General features: G+C 45.8%; 1 protein-coding gene across 3 annotated transcripts; it reads left to right on the top strand.

The window, feature by feature from the left end:
* The first annotated feature begins 1996 nt into the window (after positions 1-1996).
* LOC125507776 (vacuolar fusion protein CCZ1 homolog) lies at positions 1997-13998 on the top strand. Of its 3 annotated transcripts, none has more exons than XM_087525451.1 (10): positions 1997-2264; positions 2324-2513; positions 3179-3272; positions 3967-4150; positions 4331-4440; positions 8476-8571; positions 8683-9144; positions 9315-9470; positions 12440-12669; positions 13487-13998. In XM_087525451.1, the coding sequence occupies exons 1-10, from the start codon at positions 2012-2014 to the stop codon at positions 13515-13517; spliced, it is 1806 nt and encodes a 601-aa protein (XP_087381577.1). In that variant the 5' UTR covers positions 1997-2011; the 3' UTR covers positions 13518-13998. The 3 variants fall into 3 exon arrangements, 2 of the variants coding, with proteins under 2 accessions (XP_087381577.1, XP_048528232.2); XR_007282984.2 differs by having other exon boundaries at positions 2188-2513; positions 13487-13573; positions 13657-13998; XM_048672275.2 differs by having other exon boundaries at positions 2188-2513.
* Positions 13999-17849: the final 3851 nt, after the last annotated feature.

The raw sequence follows: 17849 nt of genomic DNA, 5'->3' as shown, positions 1-17849 counted from the left end.
TCGATGACGTTACTTTCCGTCATGAAACTTGGGGGTCTAATAGTGAGGGTCATAGGTTAGCAAAGGTTGCATCAACTCTTGGCGTAGGCCGCCATGTGTGGCTAGGGAATGTACCCGATATCATTTGTATCCCTGACATTTTGAGTTTTGAATAAAAAATAAGGCAGAAGCCGATAAAATGAAAAAAAAAGAGAGGATGTGGCATGTGTGCCACTTGTTTGGGCTACACTAGTTTCGGCCCAGGACCAAATTTTGTCTTTCTCGTTTTTCTTTTTTGGTTTTAGCTTTTAGCTAAACAGTTTTTGTTCCAATGTGTTTTATAGCAATTTCTGATATATTAATGTATTATAAAGCACATTAATACATCGGCATACCTGATTAGGCAATTTGATTATTGCTATATGTTGATTTAATTTCCTAGAGAGTAAATTAATTGTGCATGATGATTTCATGCAGGACATGGTGAACATATCTAAGAGAGTGTTTTGCTTGGATTGTCATTGATAGCATCGAAATTCTGACTTGGGCTATGGATGTCAAGATTTACTTGACGCCCGAGATGAGCCCTATCGAGGGATCTGACGGGAATTCGCTTCGTCACCGGCCGGTTTCTTCCACCTCGCATGTAACGTGTTTGACAAAATTATTTGTTGAAGTAGGAGGTTTAGAGTGTGTTTGGTTTGGGAACGAAGTGGAACGGAATGTCATGATTCCATTCCACCAGAATGGGTCGGTTTCGTCTTTATGTTTGGTATGAGCAGTTCCGAGGAATGGAATGGTTACATCTTGGTGTTTGGTTTGAGAGATGGAATGTAATGGAATTGTTCATCTCATTTTATTACATGAATTAGATTCTGATAGATACCTAAACTGAATGTTGAACATTGGATTACATCGATTGTAATGAACAGATGTACTTCACCCACAAAAAAGAAAAAGATGTATTTGACGTTGCAGTACAGAAGAACACCCACGAAACACTTAATCTGAATACAGAACAGATGTACTTGACGCCGCAGTATATTGATCTAGAGTTCAGTGCCTGCAAAAACCACCACGGCGATTTGTCACTGCAAACCACATGCTCCTTGGTGCGGCGGCCAAAGATCCCCGACGGTGGCATCTTAATTAGATGCGTCCAGCCTCCAAGCCCGACTGAAGAATACGAGTGAGAGGGCTGCCCGGTCTCCATGCTCGGCTGAAGAAGATGATTGAGAGTGCCGCCCGACCTTCCTGCTCGGCGGGCGTGTCAGGTGCGCCCGCCTGGGACGTGGCCGGCGCGACGGCAAGCAGCGCCAACGTGAGGATGCGGCGGTGGCAAGTCATGGCCGCACACGGTCAGGCTGTCGGCGGCAGCACACGCAAAGATGCGGAGGGATCTGCGGCCCAGGGGAGGGGGAGACGCGGGGGTGGCCGGGGCTGCTACGAGCGCGACAGATGCTGCGGTGGCCATCCATGGCGGCGCGTTATGAGGCTGTTGGCGGCGGCGTGCGCAAGGTTGGGGAGGGAGATGTGGCGCCGTGAAGGGAAAGAAGAGAAGACGAGCGAGTCAATCGAGCGGTTCCCTGTCGTCCGCTTGATTCGGAGGTATCACTTGGTTCCGCATAAACAAGGAATATGCCATTCTGTGAAATCGATGGGTTCTCGTTCCTTCGACAAACTAAACACTAGAATGAGCTCTGGGGACGGAACCGACCCATTACATTCCACTTGATGACACCAACCGAACACACCCTTACATCATCAAATATACATCATCTATTGGAGTTGCACTTTTACATCACCAATCTACATCATCTGTTGGAGTTACCTTTTCTTTTATAGATATAAATGCATTTTTTAGAGATGTAAATTTTCACATCTTCGAATTTGCATCATCAATTGTACCTTCACAGGTGCCTGACGACCGGGTACTGTAGGTACACACTGTAGCTTGGTACTGTTCATGGCGACCTGCCCGTTGATTCTCGATCAGACGGTCCAGGGAGGGGGGCATGTCCGGTGACAGGCCATGTTCCTGGATCTCAATCCCAGAACGATCGAAGCTTTCTTCCCTCGTCTCTCGTTCTCTACCAGTCCACCCGCTCGATCCCGCGGACCGCTCGACCCCGCGGACCTAGGGTTCGCGCCGCCAGCCGGCGACCCGGCCACGTCCCGTTCCCCGGTGACCACGCCCCGTCCCGTCCGCCGCCGCCCCATCTCTTCCGCCGCCGCCTCGTCCCGTCGGCCGCCCCGCCCCGCCCCGTCCCGTCCGCCCGCAGGCTGTTTCAAAGTCCTAGATCCGCCACTGGAGCTGCCTGTCGCGCCGGCGGTTCTTCTGTAGTTTCTGTCAAGATGGGGCTGTCTTCGGCCGCGGAGATCGACGGGGCGCAGCTGTGCATCTTCGACCTGAGGAGAGGGCAGCAGGAGGGGCAGGAGCTTGACAAGATCCTCTTCTTCCACCCGGCTGACTGCCCCATCCTGCTCCAGCTCTCCGTCATTGGCCTCTGCGAAGGAATCATCACTTTCACAAGGTTTGCGTTTAATGTCGCTGCACGATTTCTCACAGTAACTGAAGATGTACATTTAGTTGTCCTTACCAGTTATCACTGCAGTTAAGTCCTGTTTTGGCAACATTGAAGATTGTTCTTGACCGTGTTGTTTGTTTACACTTCAATACTAATAGGTGCGGTCATAAGTACTACCATGCTGCTTCCAGACCATAATTGTGTGCATTTTTTCACTAAGCTTCTTGCTGTGGCAGATCGGTACCTATGAAATGAAAATTTACAGTTTGTGAATCTGTTGGCACGGCCTCCTGCTTAGATTTTTCAAGCAAGGACTTGCATATGATAGTTGCGCACCTTTCATTATGCGAGGGCCCAAGTATTGTTATAATTTAGTAACACTTCTTACTTTTTAAGCTAGTAACTTCTTTACAGTTACCCCTTTCATTGATAACATATTCATCTAGATCTCCGGAAAATCATAAACATCTATTAATAGAGACTAACATGGAGTCATAGAAGACCTGAAGATTATGGCACTTTGTAGGCAGCAATCTTTTTTGTTTGGTTGCTTTACATCCCCAAAAGTTCTGCAACCAATTATAATCCTTTATTGCTACTTCATTTCTTGCTTTGTTTTGCTATGTTCAGCCATTTCATCTTTCTGTGTTACTTCTTTGCGTTATGTGCAGAATATTTTCTCCAGAAGATGACTGTGAGGTGATAGAATCTGATAAACACTGCCATGTTTTTTACCAAGCTGAGCCAGATATTTGGATGGTTCTGGTAATAACTGTTCACTACATTATAGTTGCCATTTGGGTCCTGTAATCTTTGGTTGTGATGAAGTATGGCTTTACATTTAGTTGCTAGTTCAACGTTGTTTGAGCGAACTGCTTCCTTATCAATTATATATGCATCTCAACTAAATTGTTCCTTTTATCTACCAGTACGATGCAAAAGTTAATAATTAATTGTACAGCAATGAGGGCCTCTTTGATTCACAGGATTCCAAAAACACAGAAATATGAAAAATTCAGAATTGTACTGCCATGCCCATTTGAATCATACATGATGGCGTTTGCACAAAAGTTTGTTTGGTTGCAAGACAGGGAAAAACAAAGGATTCCTTGCCTATGAGATGTACAAAGTAATCCTTACGAAAAAATTCCTATAGGATTAAATCCCAACAATCAAACAATCCACATAGAAATATTCCTAGGGAGTATAATCCTCCAAAATTTATATAAGCCTTTAAATCAAAGGAGCCCTGCAAATGTAGACTAAACGTAGTTAAGCATTTTTGCATGTTCCAAAGTCTAATGCCAACATTTATGGTGGACAGTTGATTTTTGTTGATGAATACAGCACACACTTTTCCTTGCAAATTTGGACTTACATCCTTTGCACGTCAATAACTTGGATGATTATTTCCTTTCTTTACTGCTCAAATTGCTAACGTGCGATTTAATATTTTTAGGTGGTGCAGAAAATTAAGGACAATGAATCAACTTTGCGCTTTGGTGCATTGCAAGGAATACTAAAAGAATCTCATTCACTTTTCGCAATGTTTCATGGACCAATTCGAACTTTACTTGACAGACAACCAAGTGCTGAATTTGCCCGCGGTCACCTCCACACATTTATCACAGATTATTTGAGCGGTAGGTTTGTTTTTCCATTATGGTATGTTTAGCATAAATGCTTTGAATTTATATGTGGTATTGAATGAGCGATAGGATGAATAGAGTTGAACCCTTATCTAAAAGAAACTATGAAGGTATTTGTGAATTTATTAGCTAAACTAATTCCATCTTTATCTGCTACTGTATGTCCTGGAGCAGATTTTAGTGTTGGCAAAAAGCTACAACTGCCAACCTACCGTGATAGCCTAACGGAGCGGGGAACAGTCCAAATGCTAACAGTCTCACGAGAAGTGGCACTTGAAGTTCAGGTAGGTTGTATAGTTATGAAATCTAATGTGTTTGTCTTTTCGTTAAAGCAGTACCATCTCAACTGTATTTTTCAGTAGATCTGATTTTTGTCTCCTACTCCCTCAGTACTTTGTAAGTTGAAATCAGTTTGCACGATGCTAAGCCCCCTATTTAGCCTTTTTTTGGTATGGAAAAAAGGGGCATGCTTGTTGCATGCAATTCGGAACTGCTCCACAGACGACAAGTGCAACCGATTTTCGCACGACCATGAAATTGAGCGGCTGTTGCCCTTTAAGTCGACTGCATGTGCGGCTGGATTTACATCGTCGTGCATGAATCGTCCGTCTGTTGTCGTCCATATAGCATGATTCCATGCAATTTGCTGCCCATATTATATTGTTAGTCTGATTTGCAAACCTCAAGTCAGGGTATGAGGCCACTATTGAGGATTCTAGGATAGATTGTGCACCGTCTACTAAGCAGTAAGCACCTATATCTGACATTAATGGGTATCCAGTCCGGTGGCAAGGCACGGCTGCACGGGTTACTGGTTAGTGTTCACTAGTCACAACTTGGATTAACTCAACGGAATTAACTTTTATCTGTAGTCAGACTTGCTTTTCTTTGGTGAAATCTTATCATGTTCCATATTTCAAAAATTGTTTTACTGAAAAGCTAACCTAGTGTTCTTTCATACTTCATAGATTATTTTTTTCTCAAAAACACACCTAAGTGCGCATCTTTGTATATTAGAAGAAAGCGTCAAGAAGACGCAAAGAACAGCAGGGGCTCAAAGAGCCAAAAAATGAATGACAGAAAATGCAGAGACTGAACTGTGGCGAGAGTTCAGGAGGTTGTGCATGAAGCGGCAATTGCCCGAGTTCTTTCGCAACGGCGAACACAAAGGATGGAGCCAACCAGGTCAGTGCAGCCAGGGTTGGCAGCATTGAACAAGCAATCATTGCGGCGCTTCCATAAACGCCGAAGGTTCAGGATAATCAGAGATTTGCCCCCTTCATCATGCCAGCTCTGGCGCGTTTGGCAGCCGTGTCGAACCATGCATAGAAAATGTCATCGGGCCTGTGGATTAAGATGCTGTAGCGTACATGCGGACAGCACATCATGCTACACTTCTCTGAAGAAGGCGCAGCTGGTGAACATGTGGGAGATGGACTTGTTGGCTTGATCACAAAGCGGGTAGAGGTGTTGGTTGGGCAAGCCCTGCCGCTTGAGATGATCAGCCGTCCAGCAGTGGCCTGCCGCTGCTAGCCAGGCAAAGATCTTACACTTGTTAAGTGCCCAAGCCTCCCGGTATGCCGCCATAGTGGGTATTGACTAGATCCCTCGGACAAGAGATTGTAGGCAGATTTTGCAGAGAAAATCCAGGTGAAGGTATCATCTCCATCAATGACCATTGTTTGGGTATTCATTATTTCTGCTGATGGAGAAACTCAATGACCCCTTGCACGTTTGAAACCGCAGTAATGTCGTGAATCCACCTCTGATCCATCAAAGCTGCGCACAGAGTGCACCTTCAAAGCTCTAGGATTGACCGCCACAAGCACTGCGGGCGCAAAGATCACTGATGGATTACCATCGATCCAGTGATCCGTCCGGAATTTAGCATGCCGGGCCTCGCCAAGAATGACCTTCGTAGCTGCATGAACCATGCTCGCAATTTTGCGATTTATCTTTAGAGGAAAAATTGCCCATGGCCTGGTGGGATCGACGCGGCGCAACCAAGGCCAGCTGGCCCTCAATGCGCAACACATCTTCATGATGTCCTTGATGCGTAACCTGCCTAGTTTGATGGGCCGGCAAACATCACGCCATGCCACCAAGCAGTTGACACCATTGGAATCCCGTTGGCCACCCCAGAAAAAAGATTGTTGTTGTCCCACAATGGCCTCATGCACCCGCTTCGGCAGCTCGGTGGCCAACATCGTGTGAATGGGCGCGGCAGTGAGGACAACCTTAATAAGAATTAGGCGGCCACCCTTCGGAATCATGCTCGCGGCAATGCACGAGCTTATTGTCCAGCTTGTCTGAATGGGCTGAAAATCAGTCCAACATAGCTTCCAAATGGGCAGAGGTATGCCTAAGTAGTAGATAGCAAAATCCTTGATTGGGCTAGCTAAATTGACGGTGTTACGGCCCAGGGGTGCCTGGTTGTTGGCCCAAGTAGGCTGGCCCAAGGCCGGTTTCTGCCTGGGCCATCATGCCAACCCATCGACCCTGTAGAAGAAAGATTCGAGTGTTAAGCTTCATGTACTAGCCAACGCAACCAAAAGTCCGGACTGTATGAGAGGGCTGGACAGTATACTCCAACATTCTCCCTCATGTCTATGCTCCTTTGGAGTTAAGACGTGGGGAGCGGAAGCGGGGCAGACCGCAACTATTTATTGCATTTACTGGGTTTTGAACCTTGAACCTCTAGGTTGCAAGTTGTATGCACCTAACCAGTTCACCTATCAGTCCGAACTTATGGAAAGGGCTAGGTAATCCACATGTACACTTCAACACCCCCTCTCATGTGTGACGTGGGAAGTCAACACGTGAATAGACTCAATGGTATGGCTCAAGAGGCCTATACGTGGGCATAGAGGGGGGCATCAACAATTTTTGGATAAATTGTAGAAGTCAGGACTTGAACTCAAGACCTTGGGCCCTGATACCATGTATACCATGTTAAGCTTCATGCACTAGCCAACGCAACCAAAGTTCCGAACTGATGGAAAGGGCTAGACAATCCACATATACACTTGAACACCCCCTCACGTGTGACGCGGGAAGTCAACACGTGAATAGACTTAGAGGTATGGCTTACGAGGCGTATACGCGAACACAGAGGGGGGCAGCAACAAATTTTGGATAAAGTGCGAAAGTCAGGACTTGAACTCAAGACCTTAGGCCCTGGTAACCATGGTAAGCTTCATGCACTGGCCAACACAACCAGAAGTCAAAACTATGAGATCGAGAAGCCATGCCGTTCAAGACAACGAAGCCAGATCTGCGGAGGACTCCCCTCCACTGACATAGCCGACTAGGATCATGTAACCCTAGGAACCCTGGTAACTTATGTAAGCCGGGACCGAGCTGGTCGATAGACAACATACAATCCCTGGATAATACCTTGTACTTTGTACACCCCAATCGCAATATACAACATGAGCAGGAGTAGGGTTGTACCTCATAAGGAGGGCCTGAACTTGGGTAAATCTATCTCCTGTTTCTCCTCCGATATACTCACCTTGCCGGGATACCCTAATGGAGGGCTCTACTACTCAGCCTCTCCGCAACGGATGGGAGTTGTTGGACTTTTCAGATACTGGTATGCAGGTCAGGCGTCTCGCGAAACACCTAAGTAAGTTGCCATATGATTGTGTAGTCGTCTTGACGTGCCCGGAGGAAAATCACGGCATCATCAGCATATAGCGATGCTCGTCTGGCACCTTAGCGGCCATGGAGCTCCGCAAGCAAACCATTGTTGGTAGCGGCATCGACCAAACGATGGAGAACCCCCATGGCTATGACGCATACCATCAGCGACAAATGGTCGCCTTGGTGAATGCCTCGGTGATGTTGGACTTCCTCTCCTGCCACGTCGTTGACAAGAACACAGGAGTTCGAAGTAGACCAAAGAAGGCAGAGCAAGTCACCCGAGGCCAATATGCATGAGAAGGTTGAGCAGAAACAACCAAGAGATTGTGTTGAAGGCACACAGTGTTCAGCTTCACCAAAACAGAGGGAATATTTCATAGATTATGTTCTACGCAATTAGCTAAAATATCTCATATAGTATTATTTTTGGATCTGTGAAAAATGGTTTGTTTCATTTTAGGCTGGTAGGACAGGGGAAGTCGTTCTTGATAAGTATGCTGCAACCTTCCTTTGTTTTTATTTTTCTTTGGAACCAATCCAAATACCACATTACACTTTTAGATTAATCTGCAGAAGTAATGTATACATGTTTTGTGTTGCTGTATTATCTAGAATCATTTTGATTGTAATAGTTCCATCCATCTGTTTCAACCATTGATGTTTTAGTATTTCAGTCACTCACCACAGTTCTTGGGTCATGTCTTCGAAACGTAATCTGCCAATCAATTGTATTATTTGAGGACCTCTTGGTGTCTACCACACTTCCCATGGTATGATCCCCTGCAATCATTACTTCTGTTGGATTTTCCTTTTCCTTTTCTGATTCATGGCATGTGGTTTGCCTGTTGTTAAAGATTCTAAGTTCTTTGTTACTGTTTCAGGATGATACATTGAACCTATACACTTACGCAATCCTGCGGTTGACTCCTAGTGCTTTATCTTCCAACGGGAATTCATGGTCCTATTTGCGGAAAGGGGGTTATGTTAATGCTGACACCACTTTAAGTTCGGCAAATGGAGCAGCTTCAGCAGAAAGGTACAATAGTCGATCTCGCGACACTTCTCCTGGTGGACAAAATCAGATGCACCATAATTTCAGGCCTCTTCAGCGTGAGAAATTATCCAAGGGAAAAGATGGTTTTGTTGCTGCTGACTTTGTAACTACAGAAATTAGTGGTGCTGTACCATTGAATCCAATACTGTGGTTCCATCAGGCAGAGGAGCGCATGTATTTATGTGTTTATCAGCATAAGAACCTTACTATCTTGCTAGTGATTCCAGCTTCCTCACTGATAAATGGAGAAGAGGGTATTGCTCATGTGAAGAGGCATCTTCTTGAAAATGTGTGTGCTCTTTGCATAATTTTCTTCCTTTTTTTAGTTTCCTGATTCAGGATTGACCTAAATACTTGCTTGTGTACAAAATATTGGCATGCCCTTCTTGGTACTGTTTATGATGAATATTTGCACATCATGAAAGCATGTTCAATAATTTTAATTTGATAAAATTGCAGGCCTCCCAGAACATTGTCACTGTTGAACAAAAATTATCACGAGGATGGGGAGGAGAAAATGCCTATCATGTCGGTGGATACCGTTATATACTCTCTGATCCAAACAGAAAAGTATCAAGAGCCTCCCCACCTGGGAAAGTCATCACCCTGTCAAAGGTTTGTTCATTGGCATTGAGTAAATAGCTGAATACTAGTTCATTATTTTGTTGATCATTCATTTGTTGGGGAAAACATGTTAATTTCTCTACACTGATAAGCAACAAGCTGTGGAGATTGGGACCACATATGGTCAGAGGGCCCCAGCCCTGGCCACACCACCCTTGGTCCAGCCCAAAGTGGCTAGGATTCCTCTACTGTCCTTTACTGCAATTAGGGGCGGAGTCCAGATTAGAATCCGTTTCAGAGTCCAAATTGTATTTCCTTTGAGTCGGCTTGACAGCCAAGCTATTCCGCCTATATAGTGGGCTTCTCCCATGATCAGTGAAAGCATCAGAATTCAGAGTATTACTATCTATTAGGCCTAGAGTAAGTAGAGTTTGTTCCATCTGGTATCTGTGTCATCTACGATGGTGGACGATGACAAAGTTGATGGCGGCAGAATCAACCTTGTGCTCAAGGAGCTAGCGACCTAGCTGAAGGAGGTGGTGGCGCAACGGACCACCGATCATGCCTTCATGGTGGACCTCGTCCAGCGTGTCGATGCCGTGGAGCAGCGCCCCAGCGTTCCACCACCTTACGCCCTGGCCGACCCTGGAGCATGGGCGCTTAACTTCACTGAGTCGCGTGTGGTTTTTCAGCCGACAGCCAGCGGCGTCTCCTCCACGCCAGCCCATGCCTCCACTGCCCTCGCCACCACCACCCCACTCTCTTGAGTGTCTGCACATTCCCCCACCGTCGTCACTATCCTACTTTCCGGCCTCCCCAGCTCTTCAGTTCTTCCCACAGCAAATTGGCGCTCCACTACCCCATCAACCATCATCACCAACCCCTTGTTTACCCTCTGTTCAGCTCAGCTTTCCACCATGCATCTCCGCCATCACCGCCCTACCAACAGCCACCCGCCAACCCTTGTCAGCCACATCCTCAACCACTACAGACCTACCCCACATATGGTGCCTCACAATACCTCACGTCAGTTCCCCCTCCCCCCCCCCCCCCCCCCCTCCCTCTCTCTCATACCAACACCTTGGTTCCGGCTCAGGTGTCCCATGCATCCACAAGCTTGACTTTCCAACTTAAGATGGTTGCATCGATCCTCTGGGTTGGCTTCATTGGTGTGAGCAATTCTTTCGGGGTTAATGCACGGAGGATAACAAGGTGTGGACAGCGGCATACCACTTAGTCGACAATGGTCAGTTCTGGTACCTCTAGTTTGAGTGCGATCTTGGCATTCCCTCATGGCAGCAGTTCAAGGAGGTGTGTCACCTTCAATTTGGGCCGTCTGCATGTGTCACTCCCCTGGGCGAGTTTGCTTGGCTTCCGTCTCACCTCCACCGTTGCAGACTACACCAGCAGATTTATGGTGATGCTGTGCAGGACCAGCGAGCCATTAAGCTCAGGCTGTTCAGCCAATAGCGTTTCCTGTACACAGCCGTGCTCCTGGAGGTCCTCAACGTTGTTGTCGAGCTTCAGCAACTGGTGGTCCTCCACACGGCAGTCTCCCTCGCTAAGGCATATGAACAACACTATTTGTCCCAACACCGATGCCCTCGACACATCTCGTTTGATGGCTTGGGCGTGTGGGCTGACCTCGCTGCCTGCTGCACGGCGCGCCACAAGGCATACCTGCGGCAGCTGCTGCCCTTACATCGGCTCCTTGTGCTACACGCCGCCTCACGCCCACCGAGATGGTAGAACACCGCCCGTCAGGGCCTCTGCTACAACTGCGACGAATAGTACGTCCCAGGTCATTGGTGCACATGCTTGTTCTTCATCGAGCTTGAGGACTTTGCGCCCCAAGATGCACCTCTGGAGGATGAACCAGAGACACCACACATCTTGCTTCACGCTATCACTGGGCTCTGGAATATCCGCGTGACTGACACCATACAACTGCGCGTCACCATCGACACTCGTACCTTCATTGCCTTACTGGACACAGATCCGGCACACAGTTTCATCGACTCAACCGCGCTTGATGCCCTCGTCCTAACTCCAGAGTCTCGTAACAGGGACAAACTCGCTAGCGTCGGCCTATATCGTGGATTGACTGCTTCTGGATCCACGATCGACTGCTTCGTGCTTCCACTTGGCGACTTTGACTGGCTTTATTCCCTCAGATTAATTTGTGGGATTTCAATTGCCACAACGTAACTGTTGTCATTGCCGGCTCCAAGTCACATGGACCGAACTGGCGCCGCCAGCCTTGCTTGTTGTCTGCACGATCATGAGCGAAGTCTCTGGCCTCACGGGTGACATGCTCGACGAGTTTGCTGACCTCTTCACCACTCTGACCATGCTGCCTCCAGTGCGCTCTCGTGACCACTGCATCTGGCTTCTACCCGACACCATGCCCGGTGCCGTACGGCCATGCCCCTACGTGCAACATCCTTGTGCAGTTGGTTGGGGCTTCTGAAGATGATGCAACACGGGAGCTGTCGGATGAGTTCATTTGCTCGTTTCAGCTCGAGGACGAGCTGTTTGTGGAGGCAGGGAGAGATGTTATGTGGGGAACCACATATGGTTGGAGGGCCCTAGTACTGGCTGCACCACCCTCTGGTCCAGCCCAAAGTTGTTAGGATTCGTTTACTGCTACAGTTTATTTATTAGGTTCAGATTCGTATTAGGTGCACAGTCCAGATTAGAATCCGTTTCAGAGTCCAGATTGTATTTCTTTGAGTTGGCTTGTCAGCCAAGCTATTCGTCCTATATATTGGGCTTCTCCCACGATCAATAAAGCACCAGAATTCAGAGTACTATCTATTAGGCCTAGAGTAATTAGAGTTAGCTCCAGCTACATTTCTGCATATTAGTAGGTGCGAACTTGCTTATTTTTTCAAGGTTGTCTGGTCTTTTTTATATAAACAGTAGGGTAAAAACCCCACTGCAAATTTTATAAATCAAATAACAAGATAACGGTTTCTCTTATCATATTTGTTGAATTGCCTTTATATGAATGTTTGCAGGATTCTCTACTTGCCCTCAACAGGCTAAGAGGAGAAATAGATCTAGAGAAGTCAAGAGCTAAGAGGAGTGACCCTACCCATGACAAGGATTATGAAGTATGCATCAGAGCGAAAAATAATGCATGGATTATTGCTAAAATTTCCCGAGGAAAAGAACTCTATATGGCTATAGAGAAGGGTGGCGAAACACTTCTCTATGCATCTACAGCTGTTGAGAAATTTAGCAACAGGTAACTTTTTGCTATGTGGTGCCAAATTTCAATACGTATTTACAGTGACCATGTTAAGAAATTTAGCAGCAGGTAACTTTTTGCTATGTGGTGCCAAATTTCAATACGTATTTACAGTGACCATGTTAAGAAATTTAGCAACAGGTAACTTGTTGCTATGCATCTCTGATTGGGATAAGGAATAGTGTACATGCTCTGTTGAGCAGCTATTCGAATTAAAGTTGTGACTAAGAAGTACTACCTATATTCCTAAATGTAAGACGTTTTGGCAGTTTAAAAAATATAAGATGTTTTGGCAGTTTAATTTCTTATATTTAGGAACAGAGGGTGTAGTATATTGCAAGATTTGCACTGGCAGTTAGAAAATTTGGTTGATTATTGTGCTGTCGTGCCTGATGAAATCATGAAAGAATATGCTCCTATTTTATGCCCCAAAATAGATCTGCTGTTTTCTTTCTAAATACTTTTGTTTGAGCAGACTGTCAAGCCTTAACTTCTACTAGTACCTCTGCTTCTAAATGTAAGACGTTTTGACAGTTTAAATTGAACTGCCAAAGCGTCTTATATTTAGGAGCAGAGGGTGTATTTGAATGGTACTAGTGGAATTCGTTTTGTTTTTTTATCATGACGATGATATCTTAGTTAGGGCAGAAAGCCAGAAACATATCTTACCTGACCTGGCTGATCATGCCCTCTACTGTAATTCCATGGCACTTCACCTGAGTTGGTATTTTCCTATTACCATGTGGCATATATAGCATGATAGAGCTTAAACTGCATTTAACCTTGTTGTCATTTGCTTTCCTACTGCTCCCAGGTACTGCGAGGGAGCATTCTCTACAGACTAAAACCACCAGCACCGGCACCAGCATGATTCCCACGATCCAGTCCAGCACTGCACATGGTTGTCGACTGGATCACTCCCTAATGTGTGTAATTGATGTCGATCGATCTCATGCAATAACTGGATTCATGTCGGTTGTACAGCTGCCATTTGGAATAAAATAATGCAGAGGAGGAACCAGCATGTTCTGCCTTCAGGTTCTGCGGCCTTTTGGGGTACGGTACAGTACTTGGGAACATTCTCATTTCTATCTGATGTTAAAAAAGAGAGACCATTTCGATCTGTAAATGCTGACGGAGGACTGCTAACTCGTACTATATGTATTACGGGCCAGTTCTTTTGGGGCTTGTACTAGATGGCTTAACTTGGAAATTAAGTCTCCTTCAGAAAAAGAAAAGAAAACTTGGAAATTAAGGCCAAGCTTGAAAGAACTTGTTTTTTTTTTAAGGTTAAAAGAAAGAACTTATTTTTGGGTTTGGGCTTAACTTACGACCGCTCCCTCTTCACATTGGAAAAAAGTTAGTGGCGGTTAAAGCTGTTTTTTTCCAGCGGATGAGCCCCTTGGGTTTTTGTTAGCCTGCGGTTCTGTGCCAAATGTCCATTTCCGCGGAAATACAGGAATCAATACAAATTGAATGCATAGTACGTGGGCACATACACTATTAAAGGATATCGTCTCACCTTTTCCATTGATGGGTTTGTTGTTTTCATTGTTATTCGGTCAATCATATATAGTTTTATTCCTAATTCCTATTTCGGAAGAAGATAGATGCATCAGCCGGCTGATCTGTTCTTTAGATCGGCTGGTGACCCGGCCGTACAATCATTGCAACAAATTCGTTGTTGCAATCCTCTGTTGCAGAAGCATCCCTGACTTGTGGCCCATTGCAAAAAAAAAAAACCATTTTCTTCATTGCAAAAAGATTGTTGTTGGAAACCTTCGTTGCAACATGACCTCTGCTACTGCAGAAGCATCTTTGCCTCGCGGCCTGTTGCAAAAAGCATCTCCGGCTTCTGGATGTGTTTGTCGCAATTACAACAACACTCTGTTGCAAAAAGCATCTTCACTCGTTGATCTAAAGCTGACGCCATCAGGGACCTCCGGCGTCGGTTGCATTGGCTGGCGAGCTCACCAGAGAAGCACGCCATCGCATCCCTTTCTCTTTCCTCCCCTCCTTCACCTCTCCCTCATCCTCTTTGATGGTGGCGTGCAACATTACGATGCGCGGGGCGGCCAAGGGAAATGTGGTATGGTAGGAGCGTGGCGCCGCCTTGATTCAGTGGCGACATCAACACCACCAGGACGAAAGGGAAAGGATGTATTCAGATGGGAGAGATGAGCTCAGCCGTCTCGCAAGGAAAGATGACTGGCCGAGAGCAATCAACAAAGAGATAAGGAGAGAGTGGTGCGCGGGTCACAGGGACACGTGGAGCACAAAGGAGGCGGTGGACGCGCGACTGTTTTTTAGTCTGTTGATGAAGACTACTCTGTTTTCCGTAGAAGAAACTCTTCAACAGTAACATATGTGTTTGAATTCCTTTTCATGCACGTATGACATACAAGCATCATGATCATCTGTTAGTGGATCCGGATATCCAGCGAACGTTAGATCTTTTGGGCAATGAATGCTTTTCATGGCAATGAGCATGGCAATTTCATGGTAAAGAATAAACATAGGCGGATTTCTCATACTCGTCAACTAAACTTGCCATTTTTGGCAAACACAACTTATCATAAAAAAACATTTGATTTGCTATGCCTAAAAATTTGACGTCAGATTTTTAGCCTTTCCATCAGTGGAATGTATAACTGGTAAATCCATCTCTCTCCGTGATGTGTAGTGTAATATTCAATTAAAGCCAATCAGAGAAGATTTCCTCCAAAAAAGCCAATCAGAGAAGGAAAAAGGGAATTATAATAAGTTTTTTAGAAAGACCATCATGGCTAGCTTTATACTAAAATAAAAAAAAGCTTACATCGCCCATGAGCTTAGCAACCAGCCAATCCTATTAGACGCAAGTGAACAAATCATGCATGCATTAGATGGAGGACGTTCTCAATGGAAACTACCACTAGTAAGTAGTAACCTAATCCGGCAAAAAAAAAAAGAAACTACCACTAGTACAAGAGATTGCCAGCCGGCGACGTGCATGCCTCTGTCTCCCTGCGTTTTCGGTAATCCCATCACTAATCTATATCTATATTATTAAAAAAAGCTCAAAGAGCCGGATCTAATTAATCTCGGCCATCAAATCATGTCAATCTAACGACCTAGACTGTTTCAATGTCAAGCACTCAACATATTTAGCATGTAGTTAATTTCATGCCAAATATAATGCTAATCATATAATAACATGCAAATAATATTCTACTTAATATATGCATGCATTTACTATACTTCCAAATTAACGTGCATTGCACGTACATATTGACTAGTTTCGATCAAAAAATCTATTTGTTCTCATGGCGGCGGCGGCGGCCAACCTTCCTCCAGATCTCCTAGACCTTGTTGTCGCCGAACTCGTTTACCCAGGCGACCGCACCCGTGCCCGTGCCGTGTGCTGTTCATGGCACGCCGCTGTGCGACGCCATGGCCCCTAGGCGGCCAAGCTACCATGGATCGTCTTCCCTGATGGCGAATTCATCACTCCCACGAATGGCAGCAGATGGGAATGCCCTGACTCCGTCCCCGACAATGCACGATGCTGTGGCTCCGACAACGAGTGGCTATTCCTTGGCATCTACGAGCGGACCCTCATCTACGTCCGTAGGGGTGGAATTCGAGCCGAGTCGAGGCAGCTCGACTCGACTCGCTAAAGCTCGTTTCATTAATGAGCTAGCTCGACTCGACTCGTTACTATAACGAGCTTAAATTCAAGATTGGCTTGACTCATATAACTAGCGAGCTGACTCGTTTAGCTTGTTAAGCTCGTTAAAGATATGAACATTAGACCTTACAAATACGATAAAAAGATTAATTGATAATTTAGCATGTGCATATGTGGTCTTGTACGTGTGAGTCTCCTGGGTGGCTCGGCCTTGGGCGGCTGGGCCTTATGTAAAGCCCTAAAAAACATTGATTTTTTTACTACCCCTAAAAAACATTGATTTTTTTACCGAGCTTAACTTGGTATGTAAACGATCTTAAACTAAAGCTCGGCTCGACTCGTTATTCTTCGAGTTCGAGTCGATTCGAGCCGAGTCACGAGCTACTCGTTTTTTTTCCAGCCCTATACGCCCGAAAAGATGAAGTAGAAACTTACTACTTTCACAACTATGTCTTGCACAATATTTTCTCTCTCGAGTATGTGTCTCTCACCGAGCTTGACGCGGTCGTCCACCGCGCCTACCACATCCTCAAGTTCCGGATCCGGCCCACCACCCATGACATCATGGCCGTCATCACCACCAACGAGGACCATCCGCTCATCGTGATTCTACCCGGAAAGGGTGTGTGGCTGCCAGAACCACGAGCAGAACCATATATTTATATCGTTGACATTGCCTTCTCTGGAGACAAACTCTATGGCATCACTAAGGCCGAGGACCTCATCCCCTTTGATCTAGGGTTGGATGAGGATGGGAGGCCGATGGTTACCATTGGAAGGCGTGTGGTTCGGCAACCACTCGATTACTTTGATTATGATTGGTGGCCTACTTCTGATTCTGATGACGATGATAGAGACAATGATGATGACGATGACGATGTTGTGGGGGAGGAGGAAGATGGCGTAGTTATTGACGTGGTTGCAAATGATGAGGATGATGGCGAAGACGAGAAGATAGAGGTGGCGGTGGATGTGAAAACTGGGGCTGATTATGGGGTGGTCGATGATTTTGATCAAGACCAGCAAACAATGGCAGATGATGATGACGATGGTGAAAAGAACTACAATTATCTGAACTGCACACATTATGACCACAATAATGAAATCAATAGTTGGCACCTAGTCCAGTCATGCGATCGAGGAGCTGTTCATGGTGATGACACACACGCGTATACTTCCGGATTATACCATGTCCACTCGCCAGGTTGATGTATTTATGGCAGATGTTAACACACACAAATGGATACCAATGGCTAATGGCCTTGGAGGCGGTCAAGCACTCTTCATCAGTGCAGACTACTCCAAGTTTGTTTACGCACCTTGTGGAGATGTCGAAGAGGATGCCATTTATCTTCTCGAGTCAGGCGAGGTCTTCAATATGAAGACTCACAATGCTAGCCGGACAAGATTTTGTGAGCGTTGTTACTTCGGAGAAGATGGAATGTGGCTCTTCCCCCCGGAATTGGTGCTTTAACGGTGCATGAGCATTACACAACAGTTTTTTAAA

Source organism: Triticum urartu, chromosome 5A, assembly GCF_056163025.1.
Source record: "Triticum urartu cultivar PI428250 chromosome 5A, HENAU_Tu73, whole genome shotgun sequence".
Taxonomy (NCBI): Eukaryota; Viridiplantae; Streptophyta; class Magnoliopsida; order Poales; family Poaceae; genus Triticum; species Triticum urartu.
The sequence above is the reverse complement of the archived record's forward strand: the minus strand, read 5'-3'. Positions and strand labels throughout refer to the sequence as shown.